The sequence below is a fragment of the Kryptolebias marmoratus genome, linkage group LG16 (assembly GCF_001649575.2).
Source record: "Kryptolebias marmoratus isolate JLee-2015 linkage group LG16, ASM164957v2, whole genome shotgun sequence".
Taxonomy (NCBI): domain Eukaryota; kingdom Metazoa; phylum Chordata; class Actinopteri; order Cyprinodontiformes; family Rivulidae; genus Kryptolebias; species Kryptolebias marmoratus.
In genome coordinates, this window is record NC_051445.1 from 3,611,985 (window position 1) to 3,634,877 (window position 22,893).

The following is a 22,893-nucleotide window of genomic DNA, read 5'->3' on the forward strand; positions in this document are numbered from 1 at the left end:
AGAGTTGCTTATGGCTAAATTAGGGTTAGAGTGCGGGGTTTTGATGTTTGTCTCTTTCTTACTGTTTATTCAATGTCACATGCTGTTTTTATTTTGTTTTTTAATTATGTAAAGCACCTTGAAATGCCTTGCTGCTGAAATGTGCTATACAAATAAAATTTGATTGATTGATTGATCAGCATCCAACGGGTTCAGAGCAAAATGTTGTTTTATTATTCAACATCTTTCAGCATTTTCAGACTATCTGTTATTTGGAGGCGAGCACCTCCACCTCACACAGAGTCAGATACTCTTTTCTTCCAGGTATGACGATGTTAATGTATCGACCATCCATCCCATCACACTGGAAGTTTTCAGTGAAACATGGAGAGATTCTTGAGATCACAGCACACCTGTCAGAGAAAGAGATTGGACAAAGGAGGCTCTGATTTTTGTATGTCAGGACGTTGAAATTACCAACTATTTTTATTTTGTCGCTCATTCCAGGGATGTATAAGTAACAGATAATTATGAGTGCCAACATATAAACACTGAATCACCCTGTATTACTATTTGCTTCTTATTCTTTTACTTTCACCAAAGTTTTAATTTACTCCTCCTCCAGCAGCTTTGGAAAAGCCCAAGCAGAATTATCTCAGAATGTGCATCTAAATCAGAAATATGACTCTCTGTATCAGATCGTTACATACGTACACAAAATTTGCCAAAAAATGTGGAAAATGTCCAATTACACAACAATGGGATTTTGGTGATACAAGTAAAAGAAAGGCAAAAATTAAAACAATAGTTTTAAACAACAGCACTTGTTGGAGTTCCACATAGTGGAAATAATTTTTCACAGCTTAGACGAGTTGTAGAATATTGAACTTTACGTGACTACAAAGATATTTTGATATTGTGTTTTCCACAATTGCATTTTAAGTTTTATGATTTTTGGATATTCTACCACAGACTGAGTGTTGATAGTGTCACACACCAACTTTTGAGCTGTCAAAATTTTCCCAAACTTTTGCAAATAAACTCACTTTGCTTCTACAAACTTTACATTTTTTATAATAAAAAGTAGGCATTGTTGTCTTGTCTCAGGTATTGTTGTCTCTTATTTCTTTAATTTTCTCAGAAATCCCCTGAGTGCAAAGTATAAAACTCTCCTTGACTTTCATTGTATCTGAGCTCAGAATTTTTTTGTTGAAAGCAAAAGTAAGGATCTTTTTAACTGACATGTGACCAGACCGGTCTGCCGGTTATAATTTGGTCATTTTTTCAATACAACTTGAAGTTTTTGTGCAGTGTGGCTGATTGTCTGAGGCCTAATTTTTAGCATGTCTGTCTTATTAAGAGTGCTGTCAGGGAGTGACAGACAGGTGTGCATAGTTACCATAGTGATCCTAATGACCCACTGGCAGCAGCTTTAACATTTTTTTTATCTTGGTTCTCTTCACATTTTTTGTACAAGTATTTAGTCATCTAAGATTATTAAAAAAGTTAACCAACTAGTTGGTTTGTGAGTCTAACACCAATCTATGCACAGCTCTAAAAACACCTGTCATGAGGTCAGATCCAACACTAACGTGTTTGCAGAAGAAACTGGAGTTAAAGAAAGCAGGTCTCACCTGTTTGAAGACGGTAACCATAGACCTCCACTTCACAGAGTGTCAGAGTCTTGTCTGCACCAGGTATTGAAATAACCACGTAACGTCCCTCCACAGTGGGAGAAAGAGATATTTTATGAGAGCCTCCAGCTGGGATTGATTGAATTGTTGCAACCCTAAAAAGAAAGAAAAAATTGTAATTACGATTTTCAGAAGTCAATCAGTTGTAGATGTACGTTGTATCACACTGTAACTAATAATCATCACTCACAGACTATTTCTAGTCCCGTTGTCTTCTAAAGAGTTGCCAATGTGAATCTGTGCCCCGTTGATCCGCTCTGCACAACAGTCTCCTCTATTGGTGATGATGATGTGGTCAATTATATAAGAGTCAAGGAGATCCACTCTCCACCAGGGGTTGACATGTGTTTCAGTGTGGCTACATGATCCATGTTTAAAGACAGGATCTCTGTTTCCATCTATAGCATTGTAGGCAGCACTAAGAAAACCCCAAGGTCCCATATGTTGTTGAGACTGAGTTGCTTTGCCACGCAGAGCCACATTTTCTGAAAGGAGAAAACAATATCATATTTATTTTTCTTCTTAAGAGATTCATGTAGTCACTGAAAATATATATGTTCCAGCTGTCTTATTGTAATTAGATTTGAATGTTTTTGCCATTATTCTGTCTCAGCTACTGTTACAGTTTTTATGATTGCTTACACTCATAAAGGTTTTTCCACAATTAGCAAAACTTTAAACTCAAGTCGCAAACCAACACAACTTTAAGCACAATTTAAGCCTCAGTTCTTGCAAAACAACAAATATTTTTATGCGCTTTAAAACTAGGCCTAGGCAATCATAAAATAACTAAATTAAAAACCATAACTTTTAGGTCTCAGTTCTATCTGTTAGAAAGTTTAGAACCAAGGTTCTCCACCTTTCATACTGTGCTGATGGAAACAGAGGTGGTAGGTGATATAACAGGTATTTTTACAGCATACTTACGGTAAGTGGAAGCTGAGTATGTTGGCAAGAAGAGCAGCAGATGAAGTAATATTAAGTGTTTCATAATTCTAGTTAAAACAGACAAAACAAACATTTGTTAACAAACTTTAAGTGTTTTCAGTGAATGTCCAGTTTAATTCACTTTATTTATCTCCAAGGAGCAACTTTAATGACAGATTTATTTTGTTAACTTCAATAACAAACACTGAGCTATTGGGAAGCTGTTGGTCTGAGCATCCTTTACATATCTCACATTTTCACTATAAAGTCAGTGTTTTATGGAGGTGAAGATGAATTCAGGCTAAGACCAGTGACCTGATAAAAAGGCAAACTGAGGAAATGAGAAAATTAAAGTGCTTACCCAAAGTCCTTTGAGTTCAGATGTTTTGTCATGAAGATTTTCAGTAACAAAGTCTGGTACCTACCTTTAAAACACTGCGGTTTATAAGTCATCCAATCATGTTGCACTGTGCAGTCTACTCCTCTTTATTCGAAAAAGGTTTAAAATATCATCACAAGACTTGTTGTGAAATGTTTACCTAAGTTCAGTGCACTCTCAGAGCAAACAGTACTTTTTTCGTTTAACGTTTTTAAAAATAAGGATATGGGTAATCACGTGTTTGCAGTGACGGAGGACGAGTCAAATCATTTAGACTCACAGATTATTTTACCATGAAGATATTTTCCTATTCTCAGCCAGCTCTTGCGCTTCATTTACTGTAAGTTGACGACAGTGTTTTAACTGTGTTACTGATAAACTCCTCCACGGAAAGCTTAAACCTCCACACAGGTCTTGTGGCTTTGGCATTCTATTAATCAATGGTTGCAGTATGTCCCGTTTCTTAAAAACAAACAAAAAATCAAACTGTCATGAATGTAAGTGTTTTTGGGTTTTGGTTCACATATTGCCCCAAAGTAAACCTTAACATTTATTTTGTTTATTGTTTTAATTCAATCTACTTATTTGATAGTTCCACATGTGCCACTTGAAATTTACTGTCAGTTGTCAAATAAACACACTTTAATATTTCCTTGTTCAGTTTCTGAGTAAAGATAAAACAGTAAAATTTGGCTAACACTGCAACTGTCTTGCCAGGTGGAGTAATAATGATTCCACTGCAAGTGTGTGTGTGTGTGTGTGTGTGTGTGTGTGTGTGTGTGTGTGTGTGTGTGTGTGTGTGTGTGTGTTGGGAGTGATGGTCTGTCAGTATTTATTGCACAAAAATTTAAAATCTGTGTATTTGGGTGTTAGGCCATGGGAAAGCTTAAAGCACACAGGTAAATGATTTACTTGCAAACTAGGGAATCCCATAAGGGGCGTATTGGAAAATAAATATTGTGTTTCCTGGCAAAAACTGACAGGTCTCGTGCCAAGATATCACCTGAAATAACCAGTTTCCACCAGAGGGGGCGCTCACCCTTTGGTGGAAGTTGTATGAGTGTTGTTTCATGACCAGAAAGGATTTGCAAACTGTGACCAAATAAATTATTTTCTTTATCGGACTGTCTTCCTTTCAACACTGCAAATGTCTTGCCAGGTGGAATAATAATGATTCCTCTGCAGGTGTGTGTGTACTTGTTTTTATGGCATATCAGGACATTTTTATGATAACACACCTTCACTATCAGGACCTGTGGAAATATGAGGACATTTTTCGCGTCCTCATTTTTCCGAGCATACTAGAGTGCTAACACTGCAAACACGGCAAGCCAACAAGTTCATTATTTCCAATCATGACACTAGAGGGGGTCACATATTTGATAAAATGAACATGACAAAATAAAACATGATCAAATCTGTGCCTCATGGCTGTGATTTTTTTTTTTTTGTAAAACTACCTTGGCAAGACACCTGTCAAAAACGTGGTTATTGCGATAATAATATTTATTTTCCGACATGCCGTAACATTGCTTCTGATTCCGCCAATAAATTTGATGCCTACATTTCCCATAAGCCTTAGCGAACCATGTCAACACCTTTGCGCCTGCGCAGTGTCATTTGAAAACTTGCACGGTGAGGGACGCCGTGGAGGAGAAAGACAACGCAGTGAGCTAAACACACAATGGCGACGGCGGCGACAACAGCAGGCGGAACGGGCTCCGGTGGAGCAGCCTCGGGTCCGGTGGGCGGCGGAACCGCTGTAGGACGAAAGAAAGACGGTGGTCCTTCTTCGAAATTTTGGGAAAGTTCGGAGACGATATCCCAGCTGGAGACGGTGCGGCTTTGGATCGGAAAGCACTACAAGAAGGTGGGTTAGCTTAGCCGCTGCTCGTCCATTGATTTCTATAAAGGCCCGCGTCTCGTTTGCACAATGGAGCGCTGGTTTATCTCGTAGCTTTAGCCACGCAAAGCTAACCTGAGCCGAACTTTCTCAAGTTTATCTGTATATAGAAACTTATTTCTGAATGTGCAGGGGCGTTCTCCTTTTGCAAAAGACGCCGAAATAATTAACATGTCTCCACTTTAGCTTTTCGACTAGCTTAAAAGTTAGCTCGCTAACTGCTCAGTCAGTGTTGCTATTCGTAACGCACTGAAGATGAAAGTTATATATATATATATTTACAGTAGTTGAACGGTCTGTTTATTATAATATTAAGAAATGTGTGTTATTAGTGTATTTAAAATATGCTACACATGTGTAATAAAAGGTCCAAGAAGCTAACGGAAAAGTCACGGGACACCGCATCCATTCATGAATAAAATAAGCACAACCCGCCTTTTATGTTGTTGTAAATAATATTTAAGTTAGAGAAACTAATCGTGAGGCCATCGTGTGGTGGCTCGGTCACGTTTTGTGTAACTGATGAGCCTGGGTAGTGTTTTGTGTCAACACAGCAACATGTCAGACAGCGGAGGCTCCAGCTTCTGTCGCCCACTTTAGTTTTCCAAACAAAGAGTGAGCCTCTCATGCTCCGAGTCAAACCCACAATCACGCCTAGATTGCTTGAATTATAAACAAGGCAACGTTTGGACCAAACAACACACGACAGAGAGATTGTGGATCCTGGTCTGAGGCTCATTTGTTACAGGAAAACAATTGAAATCAAATCGTTTGTGCAGTCTCTGCTAGGAGCGTGTTTCTTGTCAGATCAGGTCTGAAATGAGACATTTTCATCGTTGCATGGGGAAATTTGTCGCAATCCAGAAAGTAATAACATGCGAAAGACCCGGTTAACTTAGATCATGGTGATTAAGACAAAACAACAAATCATGCTGCGGAAGAATCCTTTGCCATCCAGTTTGCTGTTGCAAACACTGAGCTCATATGAGCTGCAGATTTGTGGATGAAAGACATGATTGTGGTTAAAAGCTGATAAATTATCATGGTTTAAATATCTTGTGTGTTGCTGTTGTTAATGTGTTCAATAAACATTAATGTCTGCATGGATTATTGTTAGTTTTGTATGTTCCTGATCATCATAATACATTTACACATTATATCATCTTTTTCTTTCGGCTGTTCCCTTTTCAGTGGTCGCCACAGCAAGTCCTCGTCCTTCATCTAACTCTGTCTTCTGTGTCCTCTGTCCTCACTCCAGCTACATCCATGTCCTCTAACTGTGTCCATATATCTCCTCTTGGTCTTTTTCCACATAATATACACATTATATAAAGTGTTAAAAAAGTAGTTGCATTTTTTTTTCTTTGCAATCGTGAACTGCAGAAACGGTCAGCTTCCAGTGTTTTTGTATATTAGCACTGCTGAAGTGTTAGTGAATTTTAATTTTTTGTTTTATTTTGTCTCATCTTAGTATGTGCAGAATGACTCCCCCTCCAGTAAATCTTTGGCTGGCCTGGTGGTCCAGCTGCTGCAGTTCCAGGAGGATGTGTTTGGACGGAGGGTCAACAATCCCCCTCTTACCAAGCTACCTGTAAGCACACGCTCATCGCTCTTCATAGAACCACGAGCCACCATCGTAGCTGTGTCTTGAACGCTAAAATTTCACTTTCTACATGTTCATCATCTCTCTTCAGGCCAAGTGTTTTCTGGATTTTAAGGCGGGGGGTGCGCTCTGTCACATTTTGGGATCAGTTTACAAATTTAAAAGCGAGCAGGGCTGGTGAGTGGATTTATTGCTAACTTCAAACTTTTGCCTGTTGAGCATTTTAGGTGTGACCGTGGTGGCTTTTTTGTTAATGAGTGGCTGAAAGACGTAAACATATTTTTTGTGTTGGAACTTGATGGTTTTGTTTTTTCTTTTGCAGTTTTTAAATGATGGTGGTTGGGTGTAAAATTGAATACATTTTGTTTAAATAAACTAGCTTTAGATTAACCGTTTGTCTCTTATCTAAATTCAAAAGATTCCTTTTTATGTTTTAAGAGGAGTGATGACTTGTTTCAAACAATATCTCTGCTTTCTGAACTCTCCTCTTAGGCGAAGATTCGACCTGCAGAATCCCTCACGGATGGACAGGAATGTAGAAATGTTCTTAAATGTTGAGAAGAACCTGGTCCAGGTACGAGCATTGACGTCTTCACACAGGGTGCAAGCTGTAGATGGTCTTCATGCAACATTTGGGCATATTTGACTGTATTGATCCTTTGGTTTTTAACATTTTTTGTTGAGGAAATCTGATTCTAACTTTAAGTTGTATTTGTAGAATAACTGCTTGACTCGGCCCCTTGTCTACTTGTCACCGGAAGTTGAGCAGAAACAAGCCAGTAAGCTCAAAGACATCATCAAAAGACACCAGGTGAGCTCATATCAAACCAGGAAGAATAGATTTTGATGACTAGTGGTGATGTATTTGCCTCTATATGTATTTATTTTTTTATTTTTCTTGCTTTCTCCACAGGGCTCCATCACTGAGGATAAGTCAAAGGCCACCCACCACATCTACCCGACTGTGTCACAGCAGGAAGAAGGTTTGTTAAACATGTCTGTGACAGAATTATCCATTAATTGTACATTAGATACTCTAGATGTTTCTGCAAAGACGATTGTTTTGCTTCAGACTCGATCAAACTCAGTGGGAAGTATTTTCCTAAACCATGTTTTATTTTCCTACAGAATAAACTTCAAACTAAAAGTGCATTTAGGTTTTTTAAAACTAATGCCACATAAATGTTTAGTTTTATTTTTGTTATTCAAACAATTGTAATGATTAAAGGAAAGCCCTTAAAATTTACAAGACAACGCTCACATTTTATTTTATTTTTAAGCAAAATTATACTGTAAAAATGTTTTTTTCTTCTGTTAATTTCTGTAACACTTAAAGATTAGTGTCTGCTCTTTGACTAATGATTTTAAAGCTACAGTTGTTGTGTTTGGGATCTAAAAATAACTTATTGGAACAGTGTGGGTATTTTAAGATGCAGGCAAGAGATAAAAACCTTGCCGTTATTTAATGAAGGTGTAAGCTTTGCCTTTTTTTGTAGTTTTTTTTGTCAGCGTATTTGTTTTTTTTGTGTGTTTTTCAGAGGAGTGGTTGCGTCCTGTCATGAGGAAAGACAAGCAGGTGCTCATTCACTGGGGCTTCTACCCGGACAGGTATAAACAGAAGGAGCCTTTCTTTACACCAGGAGGGTTGTTTTCATTCTTTATATTTTTATAGAATGTATACCAAGCTGTTTTTTTGTTGTTTGTTTAATTAAATAATTCTATATTACTTCAGATTTTTGTCTGTAATAAACAAAACACACACAAAAATCAAATATTTAAGGCGTATTTTGCTTTTTATTTTTGGTTCAGCTGCATATTTGCTGAATTCACTGACCTGAAGCTGATCTGTGTTTTGTTAGTTACGACACCTGGGTGTCGACTGGTGAGGTGGACGGTGATGTGGAGGATCCTCTCAGCACCGACCGACCCTGGAAGGTGAGGCATCCTCTTCCAAAATAGATTTACTTTGACTTTTTGTTGAATAAATAGAAAGGAAAATTAGGCTGTCTACCAAAAATATATATTCTATACTCCTTAATTATCATTCTGTAATTGTTAGCCCTTCTGCTTTAATATTATCTGCTCATTACAAAACATATCTAATTTATGTTAAAGGAAAAGGTAGAATTCATTAAAACTTTTAGTTAATTTGATTGGTTTAATCAGTATTAGTATCAGTATAAATCTGAGAATGATCTAGTTTGATATACCAGTTGTGTTTAACAGTGTCTCGTCTTTAATTGTTTTCCATCAGGTTCATGCTAAGTGGGTTCAAGACACGGATGCCTTCAATGAGTGGATGAATGAGGAAGACTATGAGGTGGATGAGAACAAGAAGCCAGTCAGCTTCAGACAGAGGGTCTTCCCCAAAGAGGAAGAGGTAGATGTTTGTGCTGCACGTGTTTGACTTTTTACTTTCAGGTTTAATAAAGAGTTTGGTAGTAGTGGCTTATCATTACACCTCAAAACCACTAAATATCAGCAGCTTTTACACACTGTTACTGATTTCTGCACTGTACGAAAGCTCAATGATTGTTATTATTGTTTTTAGTTTGAGAGTTTGTGTGAATGCTTTTGAGTGAGAACGTGTTTTGTTGCAAGCCTGTATTTTGTTGCGTGTAGCTTTGCCGTGTGGATTGTTCTGTCGTCTTCCTTTGTCCACATCTGGCTTCAGTCTGTTGGTCACCCTTTTCAAACTTTTCCTCACACTTTGTCTTCTTTTAATAAATTTCAGGGTTCCTGTCCATGTTTAAGGAAGGAATATGTAATGATTTTATGAGTTTTGAGATTAACCTGATGCAATTAAAGGTTTTACAAACCAGATATTTTTTTATAAGAAGGATTTATTTGTTTTTTTTGTTACATTAGTTTTTTGAAAGCAAAGCAAATAACCAGAACTAGCAAACTGCGGCAAATCTTAAGTCGTTTTTACAGTTTTATTAGAGTTTAACATGACCAGAGAAACTGAGCAGACCTCTGTGAAGCACAGTTTAAGGTCTTTTTTTGTCAGGTGTCAGTGTTCAGGAACCCTGTTTGTGTCCTCCACCACCCAACATCCTCCCCCCCACCTGCTGTTGTTCTCCCACTGCCTCCCCTCCTTGTGTGTGCAGCCAGTCCATCCTCTCATTCTGCGGCTCTTTCTCTCATCCTCCATCCCTCGCTTCCTGCGCTGCTCGGGGTTTGTCTGATCAGTCTTCCCGTACACCTGATCGCAAGGAGCGCAAGGCAAACTCTGCCGGCAAGAAGAGGAGACGCTCGCCCTCGCCTCCCAGCACTCCCGCCGAGTCCCGTAAGAAGGGAGGAAAGAAGGGGTAAGAGGACCAGTTTGGTGTTGTAGTTTATTACAATCATCACTTATAGGAGTAAGACTTTTCATTTGTGGGTTAATACACATTTCCTACCTAATCGAGTATTATTGAAACTGTTATGCTTTATTGTAGAATTAAACTAAAAATAAAACAAATATTTAGGGAACCTGTGACACAGCTCAGCAGTGAGGCTCTTTACCAACGTATCAATGACACAGATGTACTGGATCATAAGCTTCTGATTAATTATTTGTATTAGAGATGCACTAGTTTCAGTTTTGTAGGACAAATCCAAAGATTTGTAAAGCCTTGACCTGCAGTTTTGGTTGAACCGAAACTCACGTATACGAAATGCTTATAATCTTTTTGTTGAGTTTAGGATTTGATGGTGCGTAAAAAAAGCAACAGATGTATAAATAAAATAAATTACATTAAACCTATTTTATCAACAAAATTATAGATTGTATGTTTGTTTTAAACGAAATATAAAAGTGAAAAGTAAACATCTGGACTTAATTGGTCACCTGTTTAAGTGGCAGCTGGTTGCTACAAAGAGGAACTGTAACTGATGCTGAGCAGCAGACTCATATATTCTTACGTTCATAGATCATTTTTACCCTTTGTGGCCTTTTATGCCTCCTTTGGTCTGATTTTAATCATCTTTCAGATTCTGAAGATGCCTAACTTTGAGTCTTCCTAGCTCAGTAAAAATGTCCTCACTGAAGACTGCGCTGCGGTGCGTTTCGGTTTCAAACTCACCCTAAAATTAACTCTCTCTTTAGGAACCCGGGGTCACACTGGAAGCGACGGGGCCACAGAGGAGAAGAGGAGGACACAGAGGAAGAGACGAAGGACTTGGACGAGTCCTCTACTGGTGCCAGCATGGAGGACGGCTGCATGTCCAAGAATAGTAAGTACTGAAGAACCGGTTTATAAAACTTGTTTATTATTTTTTACCTTTTTTTTTAATCTAGAAAACTGTATGCAACAATACTGTTAAACAATTACTGATTTTGAGGAGTAAATTAATGATTTATTAACTAACAGGATTTTGTGGATCGTATGCCAGTACAGGTTGTTCACATGAAGCCTTCAAAGTTTTGTTTTAGCTTCAGATTTCTGGGATGTTATTTGTTTTCTGTGAATTCACAAAAGGTTAAAAAAACAAAAACAATTGGACTTCTGTTCTGTAGCTGAAGATCTTCATCCGAGGAGCTTGGAGCTGTTCTGTTAGCTGGATTCACCTGCAGATTACACTCACTCCCCTCACAATAGATTTGTTCTTTGTGGGCCAGTTTGCTGTTAAACAAAGCAACACCAGACACAAAATATCACAAGTACACATTAGTTTTTATTTGCATCTATTTAATTTAGGATACACACACTTAAAATAATACCCGAGTCCAGCTGTGATTGCCCTCTTTAAACTCATTTTGGACTGAGTGTTATTCAGACTCTGTTCTAGTTTACGTACCTTCACATCAGTGATTTATTTCTCCTCTTTATTCTGTGCTAGTCTTTGTTTTTTCCACATCTTTAGTGGATCGTATCCAACTCTTTCTGTAAGAACGACGCACTGAAGCAGAATTATAAGAACGTCCACTCAGCATCAAGAAACGTCTGACCTGCCCTCAACCTACACATAGTCTTTCAGTCAGAAAAGAAGCAAAACTGCCTGAGGATGTTTCTGTTTTTTATTTAATTTATTTGGACTCCAATTTAAAGACGTGCTTTAAAACCAAACACACAAACCTGACTTTAAAAAAAAATCTCTTTTTAGACCAAGTCCCATTTGCAGTGTCCCACTTTATTCTCCCTAAAATATATATTTTCTCTAACAAAGACGTTGATTCAGTCTATTGTAGCTTCTATTTTTAAGTGTCATTTTATGCCTCTTTGCCTTACGGCTGCTTTATGCTTTCTTTGAAGAGTTTTTCTTTTTTTTCGCTTGCTTCATCTTTCTTTCTTTGCTCTCCATACAGCAAATTCAAAGAAAGACAGCGAGAACACTCCGGTCAAAGGAGGGAATGTGGCAGACTTGGGTGTGTATATTTTAAGTGGATTTGCATGCTTAGTTATGTGTTTATTCACATTATTGAGTTAATGCATGTTTAGCCATGTTATAGGTCTTAGCTAAAGTTTGTTTTTATTTTTTCAGATGATATGGAGGATGATTCTGTGCTGTCTGGTGGAAAGGTAAGAAACCTGAACACCGTCTAACTTAAAACTAAACTAATATTTGTTGGAAGTTTGCCCTTTTTTAAATGATTTTATTTGGGCTACAGCTACCAACAGGATCTAATAAATAAAATAGCTTTAGGATTTTATGGATTAATTCTGTTTTCGGCAGAGCCTGTTACAGTTGAGCTTCTCTGAATTAGTGTTTTTTAATGTTGTCTGTTGGTTTCAGATGCAGTTCTCATTAAAGAAATGTCATTTTTCAGTTCTAGCTTATGAACCTTACACTAAAATAAGAAATACATTTAGCATCAGAACAATGTGTGTATTTATTGGTGGTTAAAAGCATTGATCATATCAGATTAGAACCCAGTAGAATAAAAATATTAGAATAAAAAACACTTTGTTGGTTTTTTCTTTCCCCATTCTAAATTTAGTTGATACTAGGAACCTTCTGAGAGTAGGGCCTTTTTAAATTTTCTTTCTTTGTATCTCAAAGCTGTCTGACTGTCTGCAGGATGATGACGAACAAGGCAAAGGAGAGGTCAACCGGCTGGATGCCAGCGAGGACAACGTGACTGAGCAAACTCACCACATCATCATCCCAAGTTATGCTGCCTGGTTTGATTACAACAGGTAGATCATCCAGAAATCAGACAAGCCTCAGGCCTTCACTACAAACATTCTGTGTTGAAATGCTGTTTTATTGGTTCAGTTTTAAATCTTCAAACGGGTACAAATTCATAAATCAATCTGTCACTTTGACACACAAGATAAAAATGCTAAAAACTCAAACCACCTGAATGGAGATTAAGACTAATTTTTATTCAAAGTGGTGTACTGTAGTTACTGAGTCATCCACATTTTCTTAAAGTTTTATTTGAACAATTAACCAAAATAAATTAATGTAAAATTCTTCCCTTTCTTTTTAGCATCCATCAGATTGAGAGAAGAGCCTTGCCCGAGTTCTTCAATGGGAAAAATAAGTCCAAAACTCCAGAAATGTGAGTTTATATTCACACATTTGTACTTTAGCTGCATGCAGTCAGAAATGTCAATTTTATACAATGTTTTGCTGCAAACCTAAATATTTTCTGTCATAATAATAATAATAATTTGGTTGTTTTCTCCTGAACAGATATTTGGCTTACCGTAACTTCATGATTGACACATATCGGCTGAACCCTCAGGAGTACCTCACCTCCACTTCCTGCCGCAGAAACCTGACCGGGGACGTCTGTGCCATCATGAGGTGTGCTGAATCTGGAGTTTGTCTTGGTCGCATCGGTTGTTCCCATCCCCAGTTAGCTTTTAATTGTGAAATGTTGTCCGTAGAATAAATTAAAGGTGCTGAAGCTGCTCAAATAGCAAAATTAATCTTTTTCTCCAAGTAAACAAACAGTAAACAGTCATTTAGGCCTGAAAAAAAAGATTTACGGGTATACAGGACTTTGATAATAAATGCATAGTCGGAAATGCTTCTTTTTATTTTGTCATCAGGGTCCATGCGTTCCTGGAGCAGTGGGGTTTGGTGAATTACCAGGTGGATGCTGAGAGTCGCCCACTGCCCATGGGCCCCCCTCCCACACCCCACTTCACTGTGCTGGCTGATACACCCTCTGGCCTCATGCCCCTCAACCACCGACCCCCACAGGTAAGGAAAGACAAGAAATACGTTTTTAAGTAGTGGTAAAAATGATTTCATTTACAGAACTATAGGACGCTGTAAGAGTGAATTCTTTGATTTGTTTTTAAACAGTTTTAAAATTTGTGACAATACTGGTCACAGTTTTTACAGAAGAACACAATGAAAATCTTCACTTTTATCCTTTTTTTAAAAAACAAACAGCTGTAAAAATGACTGCATTTTAGTTTGTCTAAATTTTCTTTTTTGCTCTTGTATACTATTCATTGAATTGTAAACCATCTGGAGAGGTCTGTAAGGCTTTAAAATGGCTCGGTGTTGTTTGTCTCTGCAGATTCCTCCTCCACAGCTGATGCCCAACTTCGCAGATAAAAACAAAGACAAACCAATTGATTTGCAAAACTTTGGCCTCCGACCCGACCTTTACAAGAAGAACACTAAGGTGAGAAGACTGAATATAATTTCCTTTTCTAAGGTTGTACATTAATGTTTGCTGATGGTATAAATCTAAAAGCTACACGTGTATGTGTGTATATATATATTAATTTCATTATGAAGAAATCATGGATGGTTTAATCCCAGTTGCTCATTATACGTTTTACCTTTGTGCACATTATGTGATTTTTTTTTTTTTGGCTTTTGTTTGCAGCCAGGAAAAGGAGCCAGCACCACCAGAGAATGGACGGAGCAGGAGACTCTGCTGCTGCTGGAGGTGAGTTTTATTCAGCAGAGGAAAGAAAATCCGTTCTTCCAACCATATGCTTTTCTTTTTACCGTCTTTTCATCATTTTCAAGTTTTGTACACCTCGCACCTCTAGATCTCAGCCTGTGCTTTTCTGTCATTTCATTTCCTGAAGAAGCACAGAAACTCTGCATGACAAGATCTTATGTCTCCACTCCTCTCGCAGGCCCTGGAGATGTACAAAGACGACTGGAACAAAGTGTCGGAGCATGTTGGTTCACGCACCCAGGATGAATGTATCCTGCACTTCCTTCGTCTGCCCATAGAAGATCCGTATCTGGAGAGCACCGAGACATCCATGGGCCCTTTGGCCTATCAGCCCATCCCCTTCAGCCAGTCTGGAAACCCTGTCATGAGCACAGTAGCCTTCCTGGCCTCTGTTGTGGACCCCAGAGTGGCATCTGCTGCTGCCAAGGCAGCCTTAGGTGAGAACTGGTGCGAGGAAGCAGCATAGATCAAGAAAAATGCAGTGTATTCATAAAATGATCATTAAAAGAGTGCAAATTTTACCCTGATTAAGTGAAATGAGTAAATACAAAAAGCTTAAAACACTGACTTTTGCTGACATTTCAAACGAGTCGTCAACGCAAGATTGTTTGATTAGTCCTGCTAATTTTTGTAAGAGATTGAAAAAGATGCTGCTTTTTGCAGAGGAGTTCTCTCGCGTGCGTGAGGAGGTGCCGGCCGAGTTGGTGGAAGCCCATGTGAAGAAGGTGCAAGAGGCGGCGAGGAGCACCGGCAAGGTTGACCCCACCTTCGGCCTGGAGAGCAGCGGCATTGCTGGAACTGCCCCCGAAGAACCAGAAAAGACTGGTGAGCAGCATCAGGAGAGGTGTAGAAAGTGAGACAAAACATGGCCAGGTTGTGGAAAGAAAAGGGAGGTAGTTTGATGAATCATACAACCACCAGGGGGCAGCACATACACACAATACCAAGAGGGCGACGTTGAGGTTTAGGCCGTCTTTGATGCAAATGGCTGATCTGAGAATATTAAAGCTGAAAGAGGAACAAACAGTCTTCATTGTGCTGCCAGGCAGAGAACATCGCTCTTTCTGTTGTGTGAAGGTGATAGACATCAGGTTTTGTTAGCAGGCAGTGAGCAGTTCAGAGTTTGGTGTGCGTTTAATACTGTCGTGGTAACCGGTGGATTAAAACAACAGCAGCAGATGGGACAGAAGGTTGGGAGGAGGGAAAACAGAAAACTGGGTCATCACTCTGGTCGCCTATGATTTTCTCTTCGGTTTGCTTTGTGCTGTCTTGGAAATTGGTGTTTACTTTAACCACTGCTCACATGATCCCTGCCAAAAAAAAGCACTCCTGCTGGAATTATTGCCCTCGTGACCTACAGTTTAGATCAATAAGCTTTAAAGCGTCTCACTTTGCCTGAAGCACTCGCCTGCCACAGAATCAGTATTCAGACTCTTGACATATGTTTAAATGCACATAAAATGGTTTACCTCTCAGCCCCAGGCATGTGTGCGGAGATACTTTAACAGGTTTTCTTGTTGATCCTATTCGACCTAACTCTCCTCGTGGCTTTTTTAGGGTGTCAAAAATGAATCAAGTTGTTTTTCTTTCAACACTTTTTTGTTAAACCTTTATGTATATTTAGGCTGCCATATAATCATAAATGTAATATGTGATATATAATCCAGTCATTTTCTCCTGTGTTTAAGTGATGCTTACTTTTTTTCACTTTTATAGAAGCCACAGAACCAGAAAAGATGGAGACAGATACAGACTCCCAGCAGGCCGATAAGGTGAGACCACCACTGAACTTTCCTTACATTTACAGAATTAAAGGTTTGATCGCACGGTGTGGTTTGTGCCTCGTACTGATCAGGATGTTGTAAGAGCTTCTAGCATCATCTTATATGTTACTGTAGGGCTGCATTGTATATCTCAAATTTATTGTCATATCAATATTACAAAAAACTGCTTTGACTGCAATAAATCATGTTTTTTCCACATAATCCATTATATTTCAAGTACCATTCACTGATGTGCTGCATGCAAATAATATTTTTGGTCAGTCCGACAGGTTTAGATTAAAGCAGTGACAGGAGAGAAAGTGCTTTAATATTATTAAACAATAATATTGCACATTGCAAGTTTTTCTGATATCGTGCAGCCCTAATAACAAGCTGTTTGTTGGAACACAATATATGCTCTAAAAATAAAATGCCAAATATTTTATATAATTGAGGCAACTCAAACAAATAAACAAAAAAAGTTTTCTGGCTGTATAGATGAGCTGTGTCAGTGTTCAGCAAAAGTCAGAGCATCATTTTTCACTTTTCTTGATTCAAGTTTTTGTTGTAAACCTCGCGTTTTATCACACAGAAGTGCAGCTACACATTGTTTGAAAACTATAAGTTCTTTAAAGAAGGTTTGCATTTTGTCCAAAGTTGAGATTTGAGCTGTTATGTGACAGCATTTACCAGTAAGGCAGGTTTATTAACCATTTAGATTTGTTCATCACAGTCGATGCAGCTCTTTCTTCAGTCATGAACAAAAGCTGCAACGGACTAAACTTCATAAAATGTTGGTTTCAACTCATCGTTTTTGTCAGACCTGAGGAAAAGTTGGCACATTTCCTCTGGCACCAGCCTCTTATTATTGCTTGTTTTTTTTTTGTCCTTCTCATTCAGGCTGAGTTGAAAGATGAGGCGGAGAAGCCCAGCGAGTCTGCAGAGAAGAGTGACAAGACAGAACCAACAGAAAAGGTGAAAAAGGAGGGAGTGGAGGCGTCAGAGCGCGAAGAAGAGACCGAAGAAGAAGGGGAGGCTAAAATGGCTTCAGCAGGTAACCGGACAATAAAAACAGAGTCACAAAGTTCTGTTTCTTTAACGAGCAAATATAATTTTATTGACATTAAAATACAAATCTGCTCTTTTGTACCACATGTTCAATTGTTTTTATAAATGCAGCCAGCAAAAGTGGGAAGTTTAAACACTAATTTGTTTAATTGGAGCACATTTTTCCGTTTAGATGCTGAGAATCAAAATAATTTATATTTTCATCCTTTTTCAGACAAGGATAAGGAGGAACCTATGCAGATGTCCTCTTCAGAGCAGGAGAAGGAGAAGGAGGAGAAGGCAGTTACAGAGGAAGGAGAGGACAAGAAGAAGAAACTGGAACACGACATCGGAGAGGGGAACATCGCCACCGCGGCGGCTGCTGCTCTGGCATCTGCTGCCACCAAGGCCAAGGTGAGGCCAGCTCACATAATGTTGCATCTCTTTTGTGCTGAGGACATTTAAGATATTGTGGCTGTAAGATATATGTAGTGTAGAAAAAATTGGCAAGTACTGAACCTCGTGGCAAATGCTGTAACGTTTGTTCGTCAAATACTGAGATACTCCTGAACTAACTTCATCCATCTCCTCAGCACCTGGCTGCAGTTGAGGAGAGGAAGATCAAGTCTCTGGTGGCTCTGCTGGTGGAAACTCAGATGAAGAAGCTGGAGATCAAGCTGAGGCACTTTGAGGAACTCGAGACCATCATGGACCGGGAGAAGGAAGCCGTAAGTCAAGTTAAAAGCTTATTTCAATTGCAGTTTAAAAAATAACATCAGTTCACCAAAGTGCTGGGGAAAAGTATGAAATATAAAATAAATATTTACTGCTTATCCTGATGAACTAAGATTTAATCCTAGTAAGAAAAAAGAAGTGTTTAGGCAATGATTAAACCATGATCAATAGTCTCTAGATCAATGGTTTTAAAACATTTTAGCTCCTGATCCACAGAATGATGATGGAAACATCTATTCCCAGTAAAAATACAAAACCATGTGCATAATGACAGCATAGACAGTCTTAACTTCAGTGATAGGATTTTTATTAATTCACGACTACTGTTTTTATCCTTTGTAACAAATGTAGTGTCAATATGTCATAAGAAACATTTGCCTGGTTTATGTATTAATCAAGCAGCCAGTAAATATTTACTCCATTAGCAGATGATCCCACTGGGTGAGTTGCTTCTTACATTGTCCAAGTTTTTCCACAGAGCTAAAGTATGAATTATTTATCAGGAAATTAAGTTGCTAATAAAATATTCTCGGGAGCAGAACAGTTGTTTTAGTGATGCTGTTTAAACAGTTGCATGACGGGACAAATTAATGATTCAGCTCGTGTGTGTGTTGCCTGGAACAATCCCTGGAGATGCTACTGAGAGCGTAAAACTGTGTTTACTTGGTGGTGGCATCTGGAGCAAAGCCCAGTTTCACAGCTGCAAACGCTGCATGAAGAGAGTTGTTTTAAAAAAGGAAGAGAAGTGGAGTGAAACCAGTCCTGTGCTGCTGCTAATTAAACACCGAGGCTGAAACAAAAACACGGGCGGTTTTCAGATAGTTTTTCATTTTATGTGCTAGGAGGAAAACAGTTAAAAATGTTGAGAGATAATTCTTTGCCTCTTTGCTTTAGAACAGTCCAGCTATGACAATATTTCTGGTTTTAAATTCTCATGTTTTGATGAAGTATTGTAACAAATTTCTCACGATGTTTGGTTAATTGGCGACTCTAAATCGGTTCTATATAAAATTTTCATTCAGCTAAATTTAACAAAATAAATGTATATGTAACAACCATGAGTGGAACTTTACACTGAAAAGTAATTTATAAAGGAACATTTTATATATCATAAAATAGCCTGGGTTCCCTGAAAAGGTTCCTGCGTTTTTGGTTCTTGTTCTTGGTTCCAATGATCTTGATTCACTGACGTTTCCTCGTATTTGCTGTGTGTCTCTGTGCAGCTGGAACTCCAGCGGCAGCAGCTCCTCACCGAGCGACAAGCCTTTCACATGGAGCAGCTGAAATACGCTGAGATGAAGGCGAGGCAGCAGATGGAGCAGCAAGCTGCTGCTGCGGCTGCTGCTGCAGCTGCTGCCGCCCAGGCTCAAGGACAGGGGCAGGCTCCTGGATCAGGGCCACACCCTGGCATGCATCACGGAGGTCCCCCGCCCCACCACGGAGGACCTCCTCCACACCATGGAGGTCCCCCGCCCCACCATGGAGGACCTCCTCCCCACCACGGAGGACCCCCACCTCATCATGGAGGGCCCCCGCCCGGTGCTGCCATCCACCACGGTTACCCCCCAATAGGCCACCACCCCATGGCCCCTCACCACCCAGGACAGACCGGTGAGATGGTTATGTTTGTGTGAAGATAAAAACCACCTTGGTGTTTTTTTATGCTTGTAATTTTTATTCTCTGTTTGTGGACGGCAGAAGTCTGTGAAACTTGATGTACATTTTCCAGTTTATAAAACTCAAAAACCTAACCAGAAAGAAAAACTGCAAAGTAGCCACTGGCTAGAAGTTCTTCCTGCAAACTGTTGGTTGCATTGTTTGCTCTGCAACCTGTTTTTAATGCTCCCTCTGTGCAAAAACATTTTTTTCAAACTTTATGGGAAAATTTCTGATATTGATGCTATATATATAAATTATACCTGCTTTCAGGTAAATGCATCAAAATGTTTGGAGACAGTTGTTTTTAGAGACCTAACGGGGGATTTAATGCTTTTATTTTTACCAAAGCATCTTTCGAACAGCAGAAAATCCTCCTCGGTCACTGTGGCTCTTCTTCTTTGTCTTACACGAGTTTTCTCTGAACCGTCCAACCGCAGGACCGGTGGAACCGGGTCAGCCAATGCCGGGTCGTATGATGTCTGGTCCACCCTCTGCCGGCCCCCCTCCTGGTGGCATTCCTCCCATGATCCCCCCACGCCACCCCGGAGCCCCCAACGGCATGTGTGAGTACAGAAACCACCCTGTCGTTTTGTTGCGTAGTGCGTGTTGATGACTAAAGGCATATTTTTTGATTTTATTTTATTTTTTATTGTCTAAACATTTTGTTAAGCAAACACTGAGCATGTTTAATGAATTCTGTGTTCTTAACCTAAAGGTAAAACTAATTATACTGTAGGTGTCACCACATTAACAGCTAGTATTCAGTGCAAATATTAACTACAGCCGAACATTTAGATCATCATCATCATCATCATATCACCCAGACTGCAGTCTGCAGTGATTTCACCAACAGTTATTTCTTAAACCCATTAGCAGTTTCATACAAATAGTAACACACTGCTGTACAGCTGTTTCTTTTATAACGCTTGAACATCAGCTGCATTTAGTCTGGGTTTCTTTATGGTTTACATAAATAAAAGTATTCCAGTAGTTTGTTTTCCTTGATATTCAAGTCATTGTAATAAGGTAATTATCACTGCAGAACAGAATCCCAGGTTTTCAGATCATTAAGTCATGATTTCATGGAAAAAGTAGTTTGGAAATTAATAAAAATATATACTACGCCACATTTTATGAACTCTAAGAAATGTTTGAATTTTATTAGAAATGACAACAAATGAGTTTTCAAACTGGAATTGTTTGTTGTTCTTTAAACGTTTGAATTATTTTAGAAATAAATATGGAGTCAGCAGTTACAGAGGAAGTTCATCCAGTTTTATTTTGTAAAAAAAAACCATTATAAACATGACTCAAAACTCTTATTTAAAGGAGACGGATTGTGAAAAATATTTTTTGTGGCAGACTTTACTTCGGAGCATAGATTGTATATAAATATATTTAGACCTAGAAGTTTAACCTGGAACGGGACCAGCTTCCCTGTAGGCTGGACCCAGTTCAAGTTATGAGCCCCGTCCTGTTAGGACATTGCTGTTTGTAAAATAAAAATAATCCATTTACATTTTGTTGTGATATTCATGTTTAAACGAAAGGTCATGTGACGCCATGATTGTGTGCGGGGGAGTAGGCGGGCCTCAAAGCCCCACATCCATAGCAGGCAGACTCTGGGTCCACAAAAACAACATGGCGGCTCCCTTAAACCAGGTCCTGCTGGTTTTGATCCCGAACACAGAGACACGCGGTGATCTGAAGGTTAACGTGCACATTGTTGATCACCATTCGTCTTTCAGAAGACATTTAACCCAGACTGGACGTTTTATATAAGTCTTCATCATTTATCCAACTTTCCATCAGATGGGTCCACCTTCTACCTGTAAAGATTTATTCCTTGTTCTAAAATTAGTGTCCTGGTCTCTCCAGATCCTGGCCCTCCGCCTGCACAGCCTGAGGCGATCCCTCCAGCTCCCGTGGGTCCTCCGGCGCCTCCGAGTGGACGAGTGGCCGATAACTGAGATCCACACACACGAACACATACGAAAGCACATGCTCGTAAAGCTAACTCTGTCTCTGAACATGAGCCCCTTTTCGATGATCTTTGTTATCCGCTCAATATTTCTCCCTTTGACATGAAAGCAGCCATAAACTTCATCCTGTTACACACAGACTCACACTCAGGGTTCATCAGCAAAAGCAACCCAGCTTCACAAACACACATGCAGACTTCCTCTCAGGGCACAGCGGCGAGGTTCTTCTAGTAATAAACACTGTTTTCTGCTCTGTTGGGCAAAAAGGGAGGCTGTAGACAGTGACCCTGTGTACATAAAACCAAGTAAGGAGACCAAAATAATTTTTTAAACAGGAAAAAAGAACATTTGTTCTCCCCTTCTTCACTGTAACAGAGCAGTTTTTAGGTGACACTGTAACTTCTCCCCTTGTATGCAAACAAAAAAAACATTTACCGCTTTATGTCTGGTCCCTCTTCCTCCGAGAAGAACATTAGGGGGGGGGAGCATGTGAGACCAGAGGTGAGACTTTCAGGGCTCCGTGTGCCGAGCGGCCGGCAGATTCAGACAGACACACAGCGGACCCAGCCTGCCCTTGTTCCTATCGAGTATCTACCTCTCGCTCCACTTTAAATGATACACTGTAGTTCTGTGTGTGTGTGTGTGTGTGTGTGAGAATGTGTGTAAGACAGGGATGTTTGACAACAGGTTGTGCCTATTTCTGGACTAATTTCAACTTTCAGACTAGTTGAGTTACATAAATTAAAACATGCAAAAAAGACTGAAGGACAAAAAGTTTGCGTACGCAGACGCAGTGAAGACTGGAGTTCCTTCAGCTACGAAATTAACACCAAGTAGGTCAAATGTCTGCAGGAAACTAGTTTGGGAACAATTTCACAAGGGTACGTGTACGTTCTTTGACCCAAACAATGCTGGGAAGTGTCATTTAAATTATTAGCAGCTCATGAAACAGGTTTAATTTAATATTTATGGCACATGGAAAGAAATGTATACAAAACAAACGAGCAACAGAGTGCTTGGACAGCAGTGGAGCTCCATGGCACAAATAAACTGTCCCCCCCTCCAAATATTCAAATAAATGTTACTGATCTGATTGGCTTAGGAGGCCTTCAGAGGAAGCGCAGACAGCTAACATTCCTCCTCCCGTCACACCACCCAGAGCACTGGAACACACACAGAAATGTTAAAGCTCAGGCGAACACTGGAGGCCGCATACACACACACACACACACACACACCTTCACACAGCCTGTACAAAGGGAGAGATGCTGTGATGCAGGTCGACTGAAACATCAGAACGTGACAAACGCTCTTCCTCAGCACGGTGGGCTTCTAGATGTTTTTAGGTGCTGACCCCCCCC

At 39.4% G+C, this 22,893-nt stretch overlaps 2 protein-coding genes across 4 annotated transcripts in view; one reads left to right on the plus strand and one right to left on the minus strand.

Annotated features, from left to right (window-relative positions):
- Positions 1–194: 194 nt before the first annotated feature.
- Positions 195–3,079, minus strand: LOC112450972 (fucolectin-like). Of its 2 annotated transcripts, none has more exons than XM_025008683.2 (5): positions 3,026–3,079; positions 2,601–2,668; positions 1,864–2,158; positions 1,614–1,768; positions 195–392 (listed from the first exon to the last, which is right to left on the minus strand). In XM_025008683.2, exons 2-5 carry the CDS (start codon positions 2,662–2,664, stop codon positions 382–384), a joined length of 525 nt encoding a protein of 174 aa, XP_024864451.1. In that variant the 5' UTR covers positions 2,665–2,668; positions 3,026–3,079; the 3' UTR covers positions 195–381. The 2 variants fall into 2 exon arrangements, with proteins under 2 accessions (XP_024864451.1, XP_024864450.1); XM_025008682.2 differs by having other exon boundaries at positions 196–392; positions 2,962–3,078.
- A 1,527-nt stretch (positions 3,080–4,606) lies between these two features.
- Positions 4,607–22,893, plus strand: part of smarcc1a (SWI/SNF related, matrix associated, actin dependent regulator of chromatin, subfamily c, member 1a) — a 19,729-nt gene continuing 1,442 nt past the window's right edge. Inside the window, exons 1-28 of one of the 2 annotated variants that reach the window (XM_017428611.3) lie at positions 4,607–4,849; positions 6,354–6,473; positions 6,577–6,662; positions 6,978–7,059; positions 7,204–7,296; positions 7,399–7,468; positions 8,024–8,093; positions 8,345–8,420; positions 8,740–8,865; positions 9,678–9,796; positions 10,576–10,703; positions 11,776–11,835; positions 11,952–11,989; positions 12,489–12,607; positions 12,904–12,975; positions 13,110–13,223; positions 13,472–13,625; positions 13,951–14,058; positions 14,266–14,328; positions 14,525–14,783; positions 15,010–15,171; positions 16,063–16,118; positions 17,010–17,163; positions 17,392–17,570; positions 17,750–17,884; positions 19,115–19,502; positions 19,988–20,113; positions 21,429–22,893. The exon at positions 21,429–22,893 is cut by the window's right edge and continues 1,442 nt beyond it. In XM_017428611.3, coding sequence (XP_017284100.1) covers positions 4,664–4,849; positions 6,354–6,473; positions 6,577–6,662; positions 6,978–7,059; positions 7,204–7,296; positions 7,399–7,468; positions 8,024–8,093; positions 8,345–8,420; positions 8,740–8,865; positions 9,678–9,796; positions 10,576–10,703; positions 11,776–11,835; positions 11,952–11,989; positions 12,489–12,607; positions 12,904–12,975; positions 13,110–13,223; positions 13,472–13,625; positions 13,951–14,058; positions 14,266–14,328; positions 14,525–14,783; positions 15,010–15,171; positions 16,063–16,118; positions 17,010–17,163; positions 17,392–17,570; positions 17,750–17,884; positions 19,115–19,502; positions 19,988–20,113; positions 21,429–21,520 — 3,435 coding nt within the window. In that variant the 5' untranslated portion in view covers positions 4,607–4,663 and the 3' untranslated portion in view covers positions 21,521–22,893. The remainder of the gene's footprint in view (positions 4,850–6,353; positions 6,474–6,576; positions 6,663–6,977; positions 7,060–7,203; positions 7,297–7,398; positions 7,469–8,023; positions 8,094–8,344; positions 8,421–8,739; positions 8,866–9,677; positions 9,797–10,575; positions 10,704–11,775; positions 11,836–11,951; positions 11,990–12,488; positions 12,608–12,903; positions 12,976–13,109; positions 13,224–13,471; positions 13,626–13,950; positions 14,059–14,265; positions 14,329–14,524; positions 14,784–15,009; positions 15,172–16,062; positions 16,119–17,009; positions 17,164–17,391; positions 17,571–17,749; positions 17,885–19,114; positions 19,503–19,987; positions 20,114–21,428) is intronic. The other variant, XM_017428613.3, reaches the window with a different exon arrangement.

Bases quoted from the DNA above. Each gene is read 5' to 3' on its own strand.
- LOC112450972 (XM_025008682.2), bottom strand. From the start codon at position 3,053: ATGACTTATAAACCGCAGTGTTTTAAAGGTAGGTACCAGACTTTGTTA. The intron at 2,669-2,961 runs GTAAGCACTTTA...TGTTTTAACTAG, and splicing joins CTGAACTCAAAGGACTTTGG to AATTATGAAACACTTAATAT. The intron at 2,159-2,600 runs GTAAGTATGCTG...TTCTCCTTTCAG, and splicing joins ATACTCAGCTTCCACTTACC to AAAATGTGGCTCTGCGTGGC.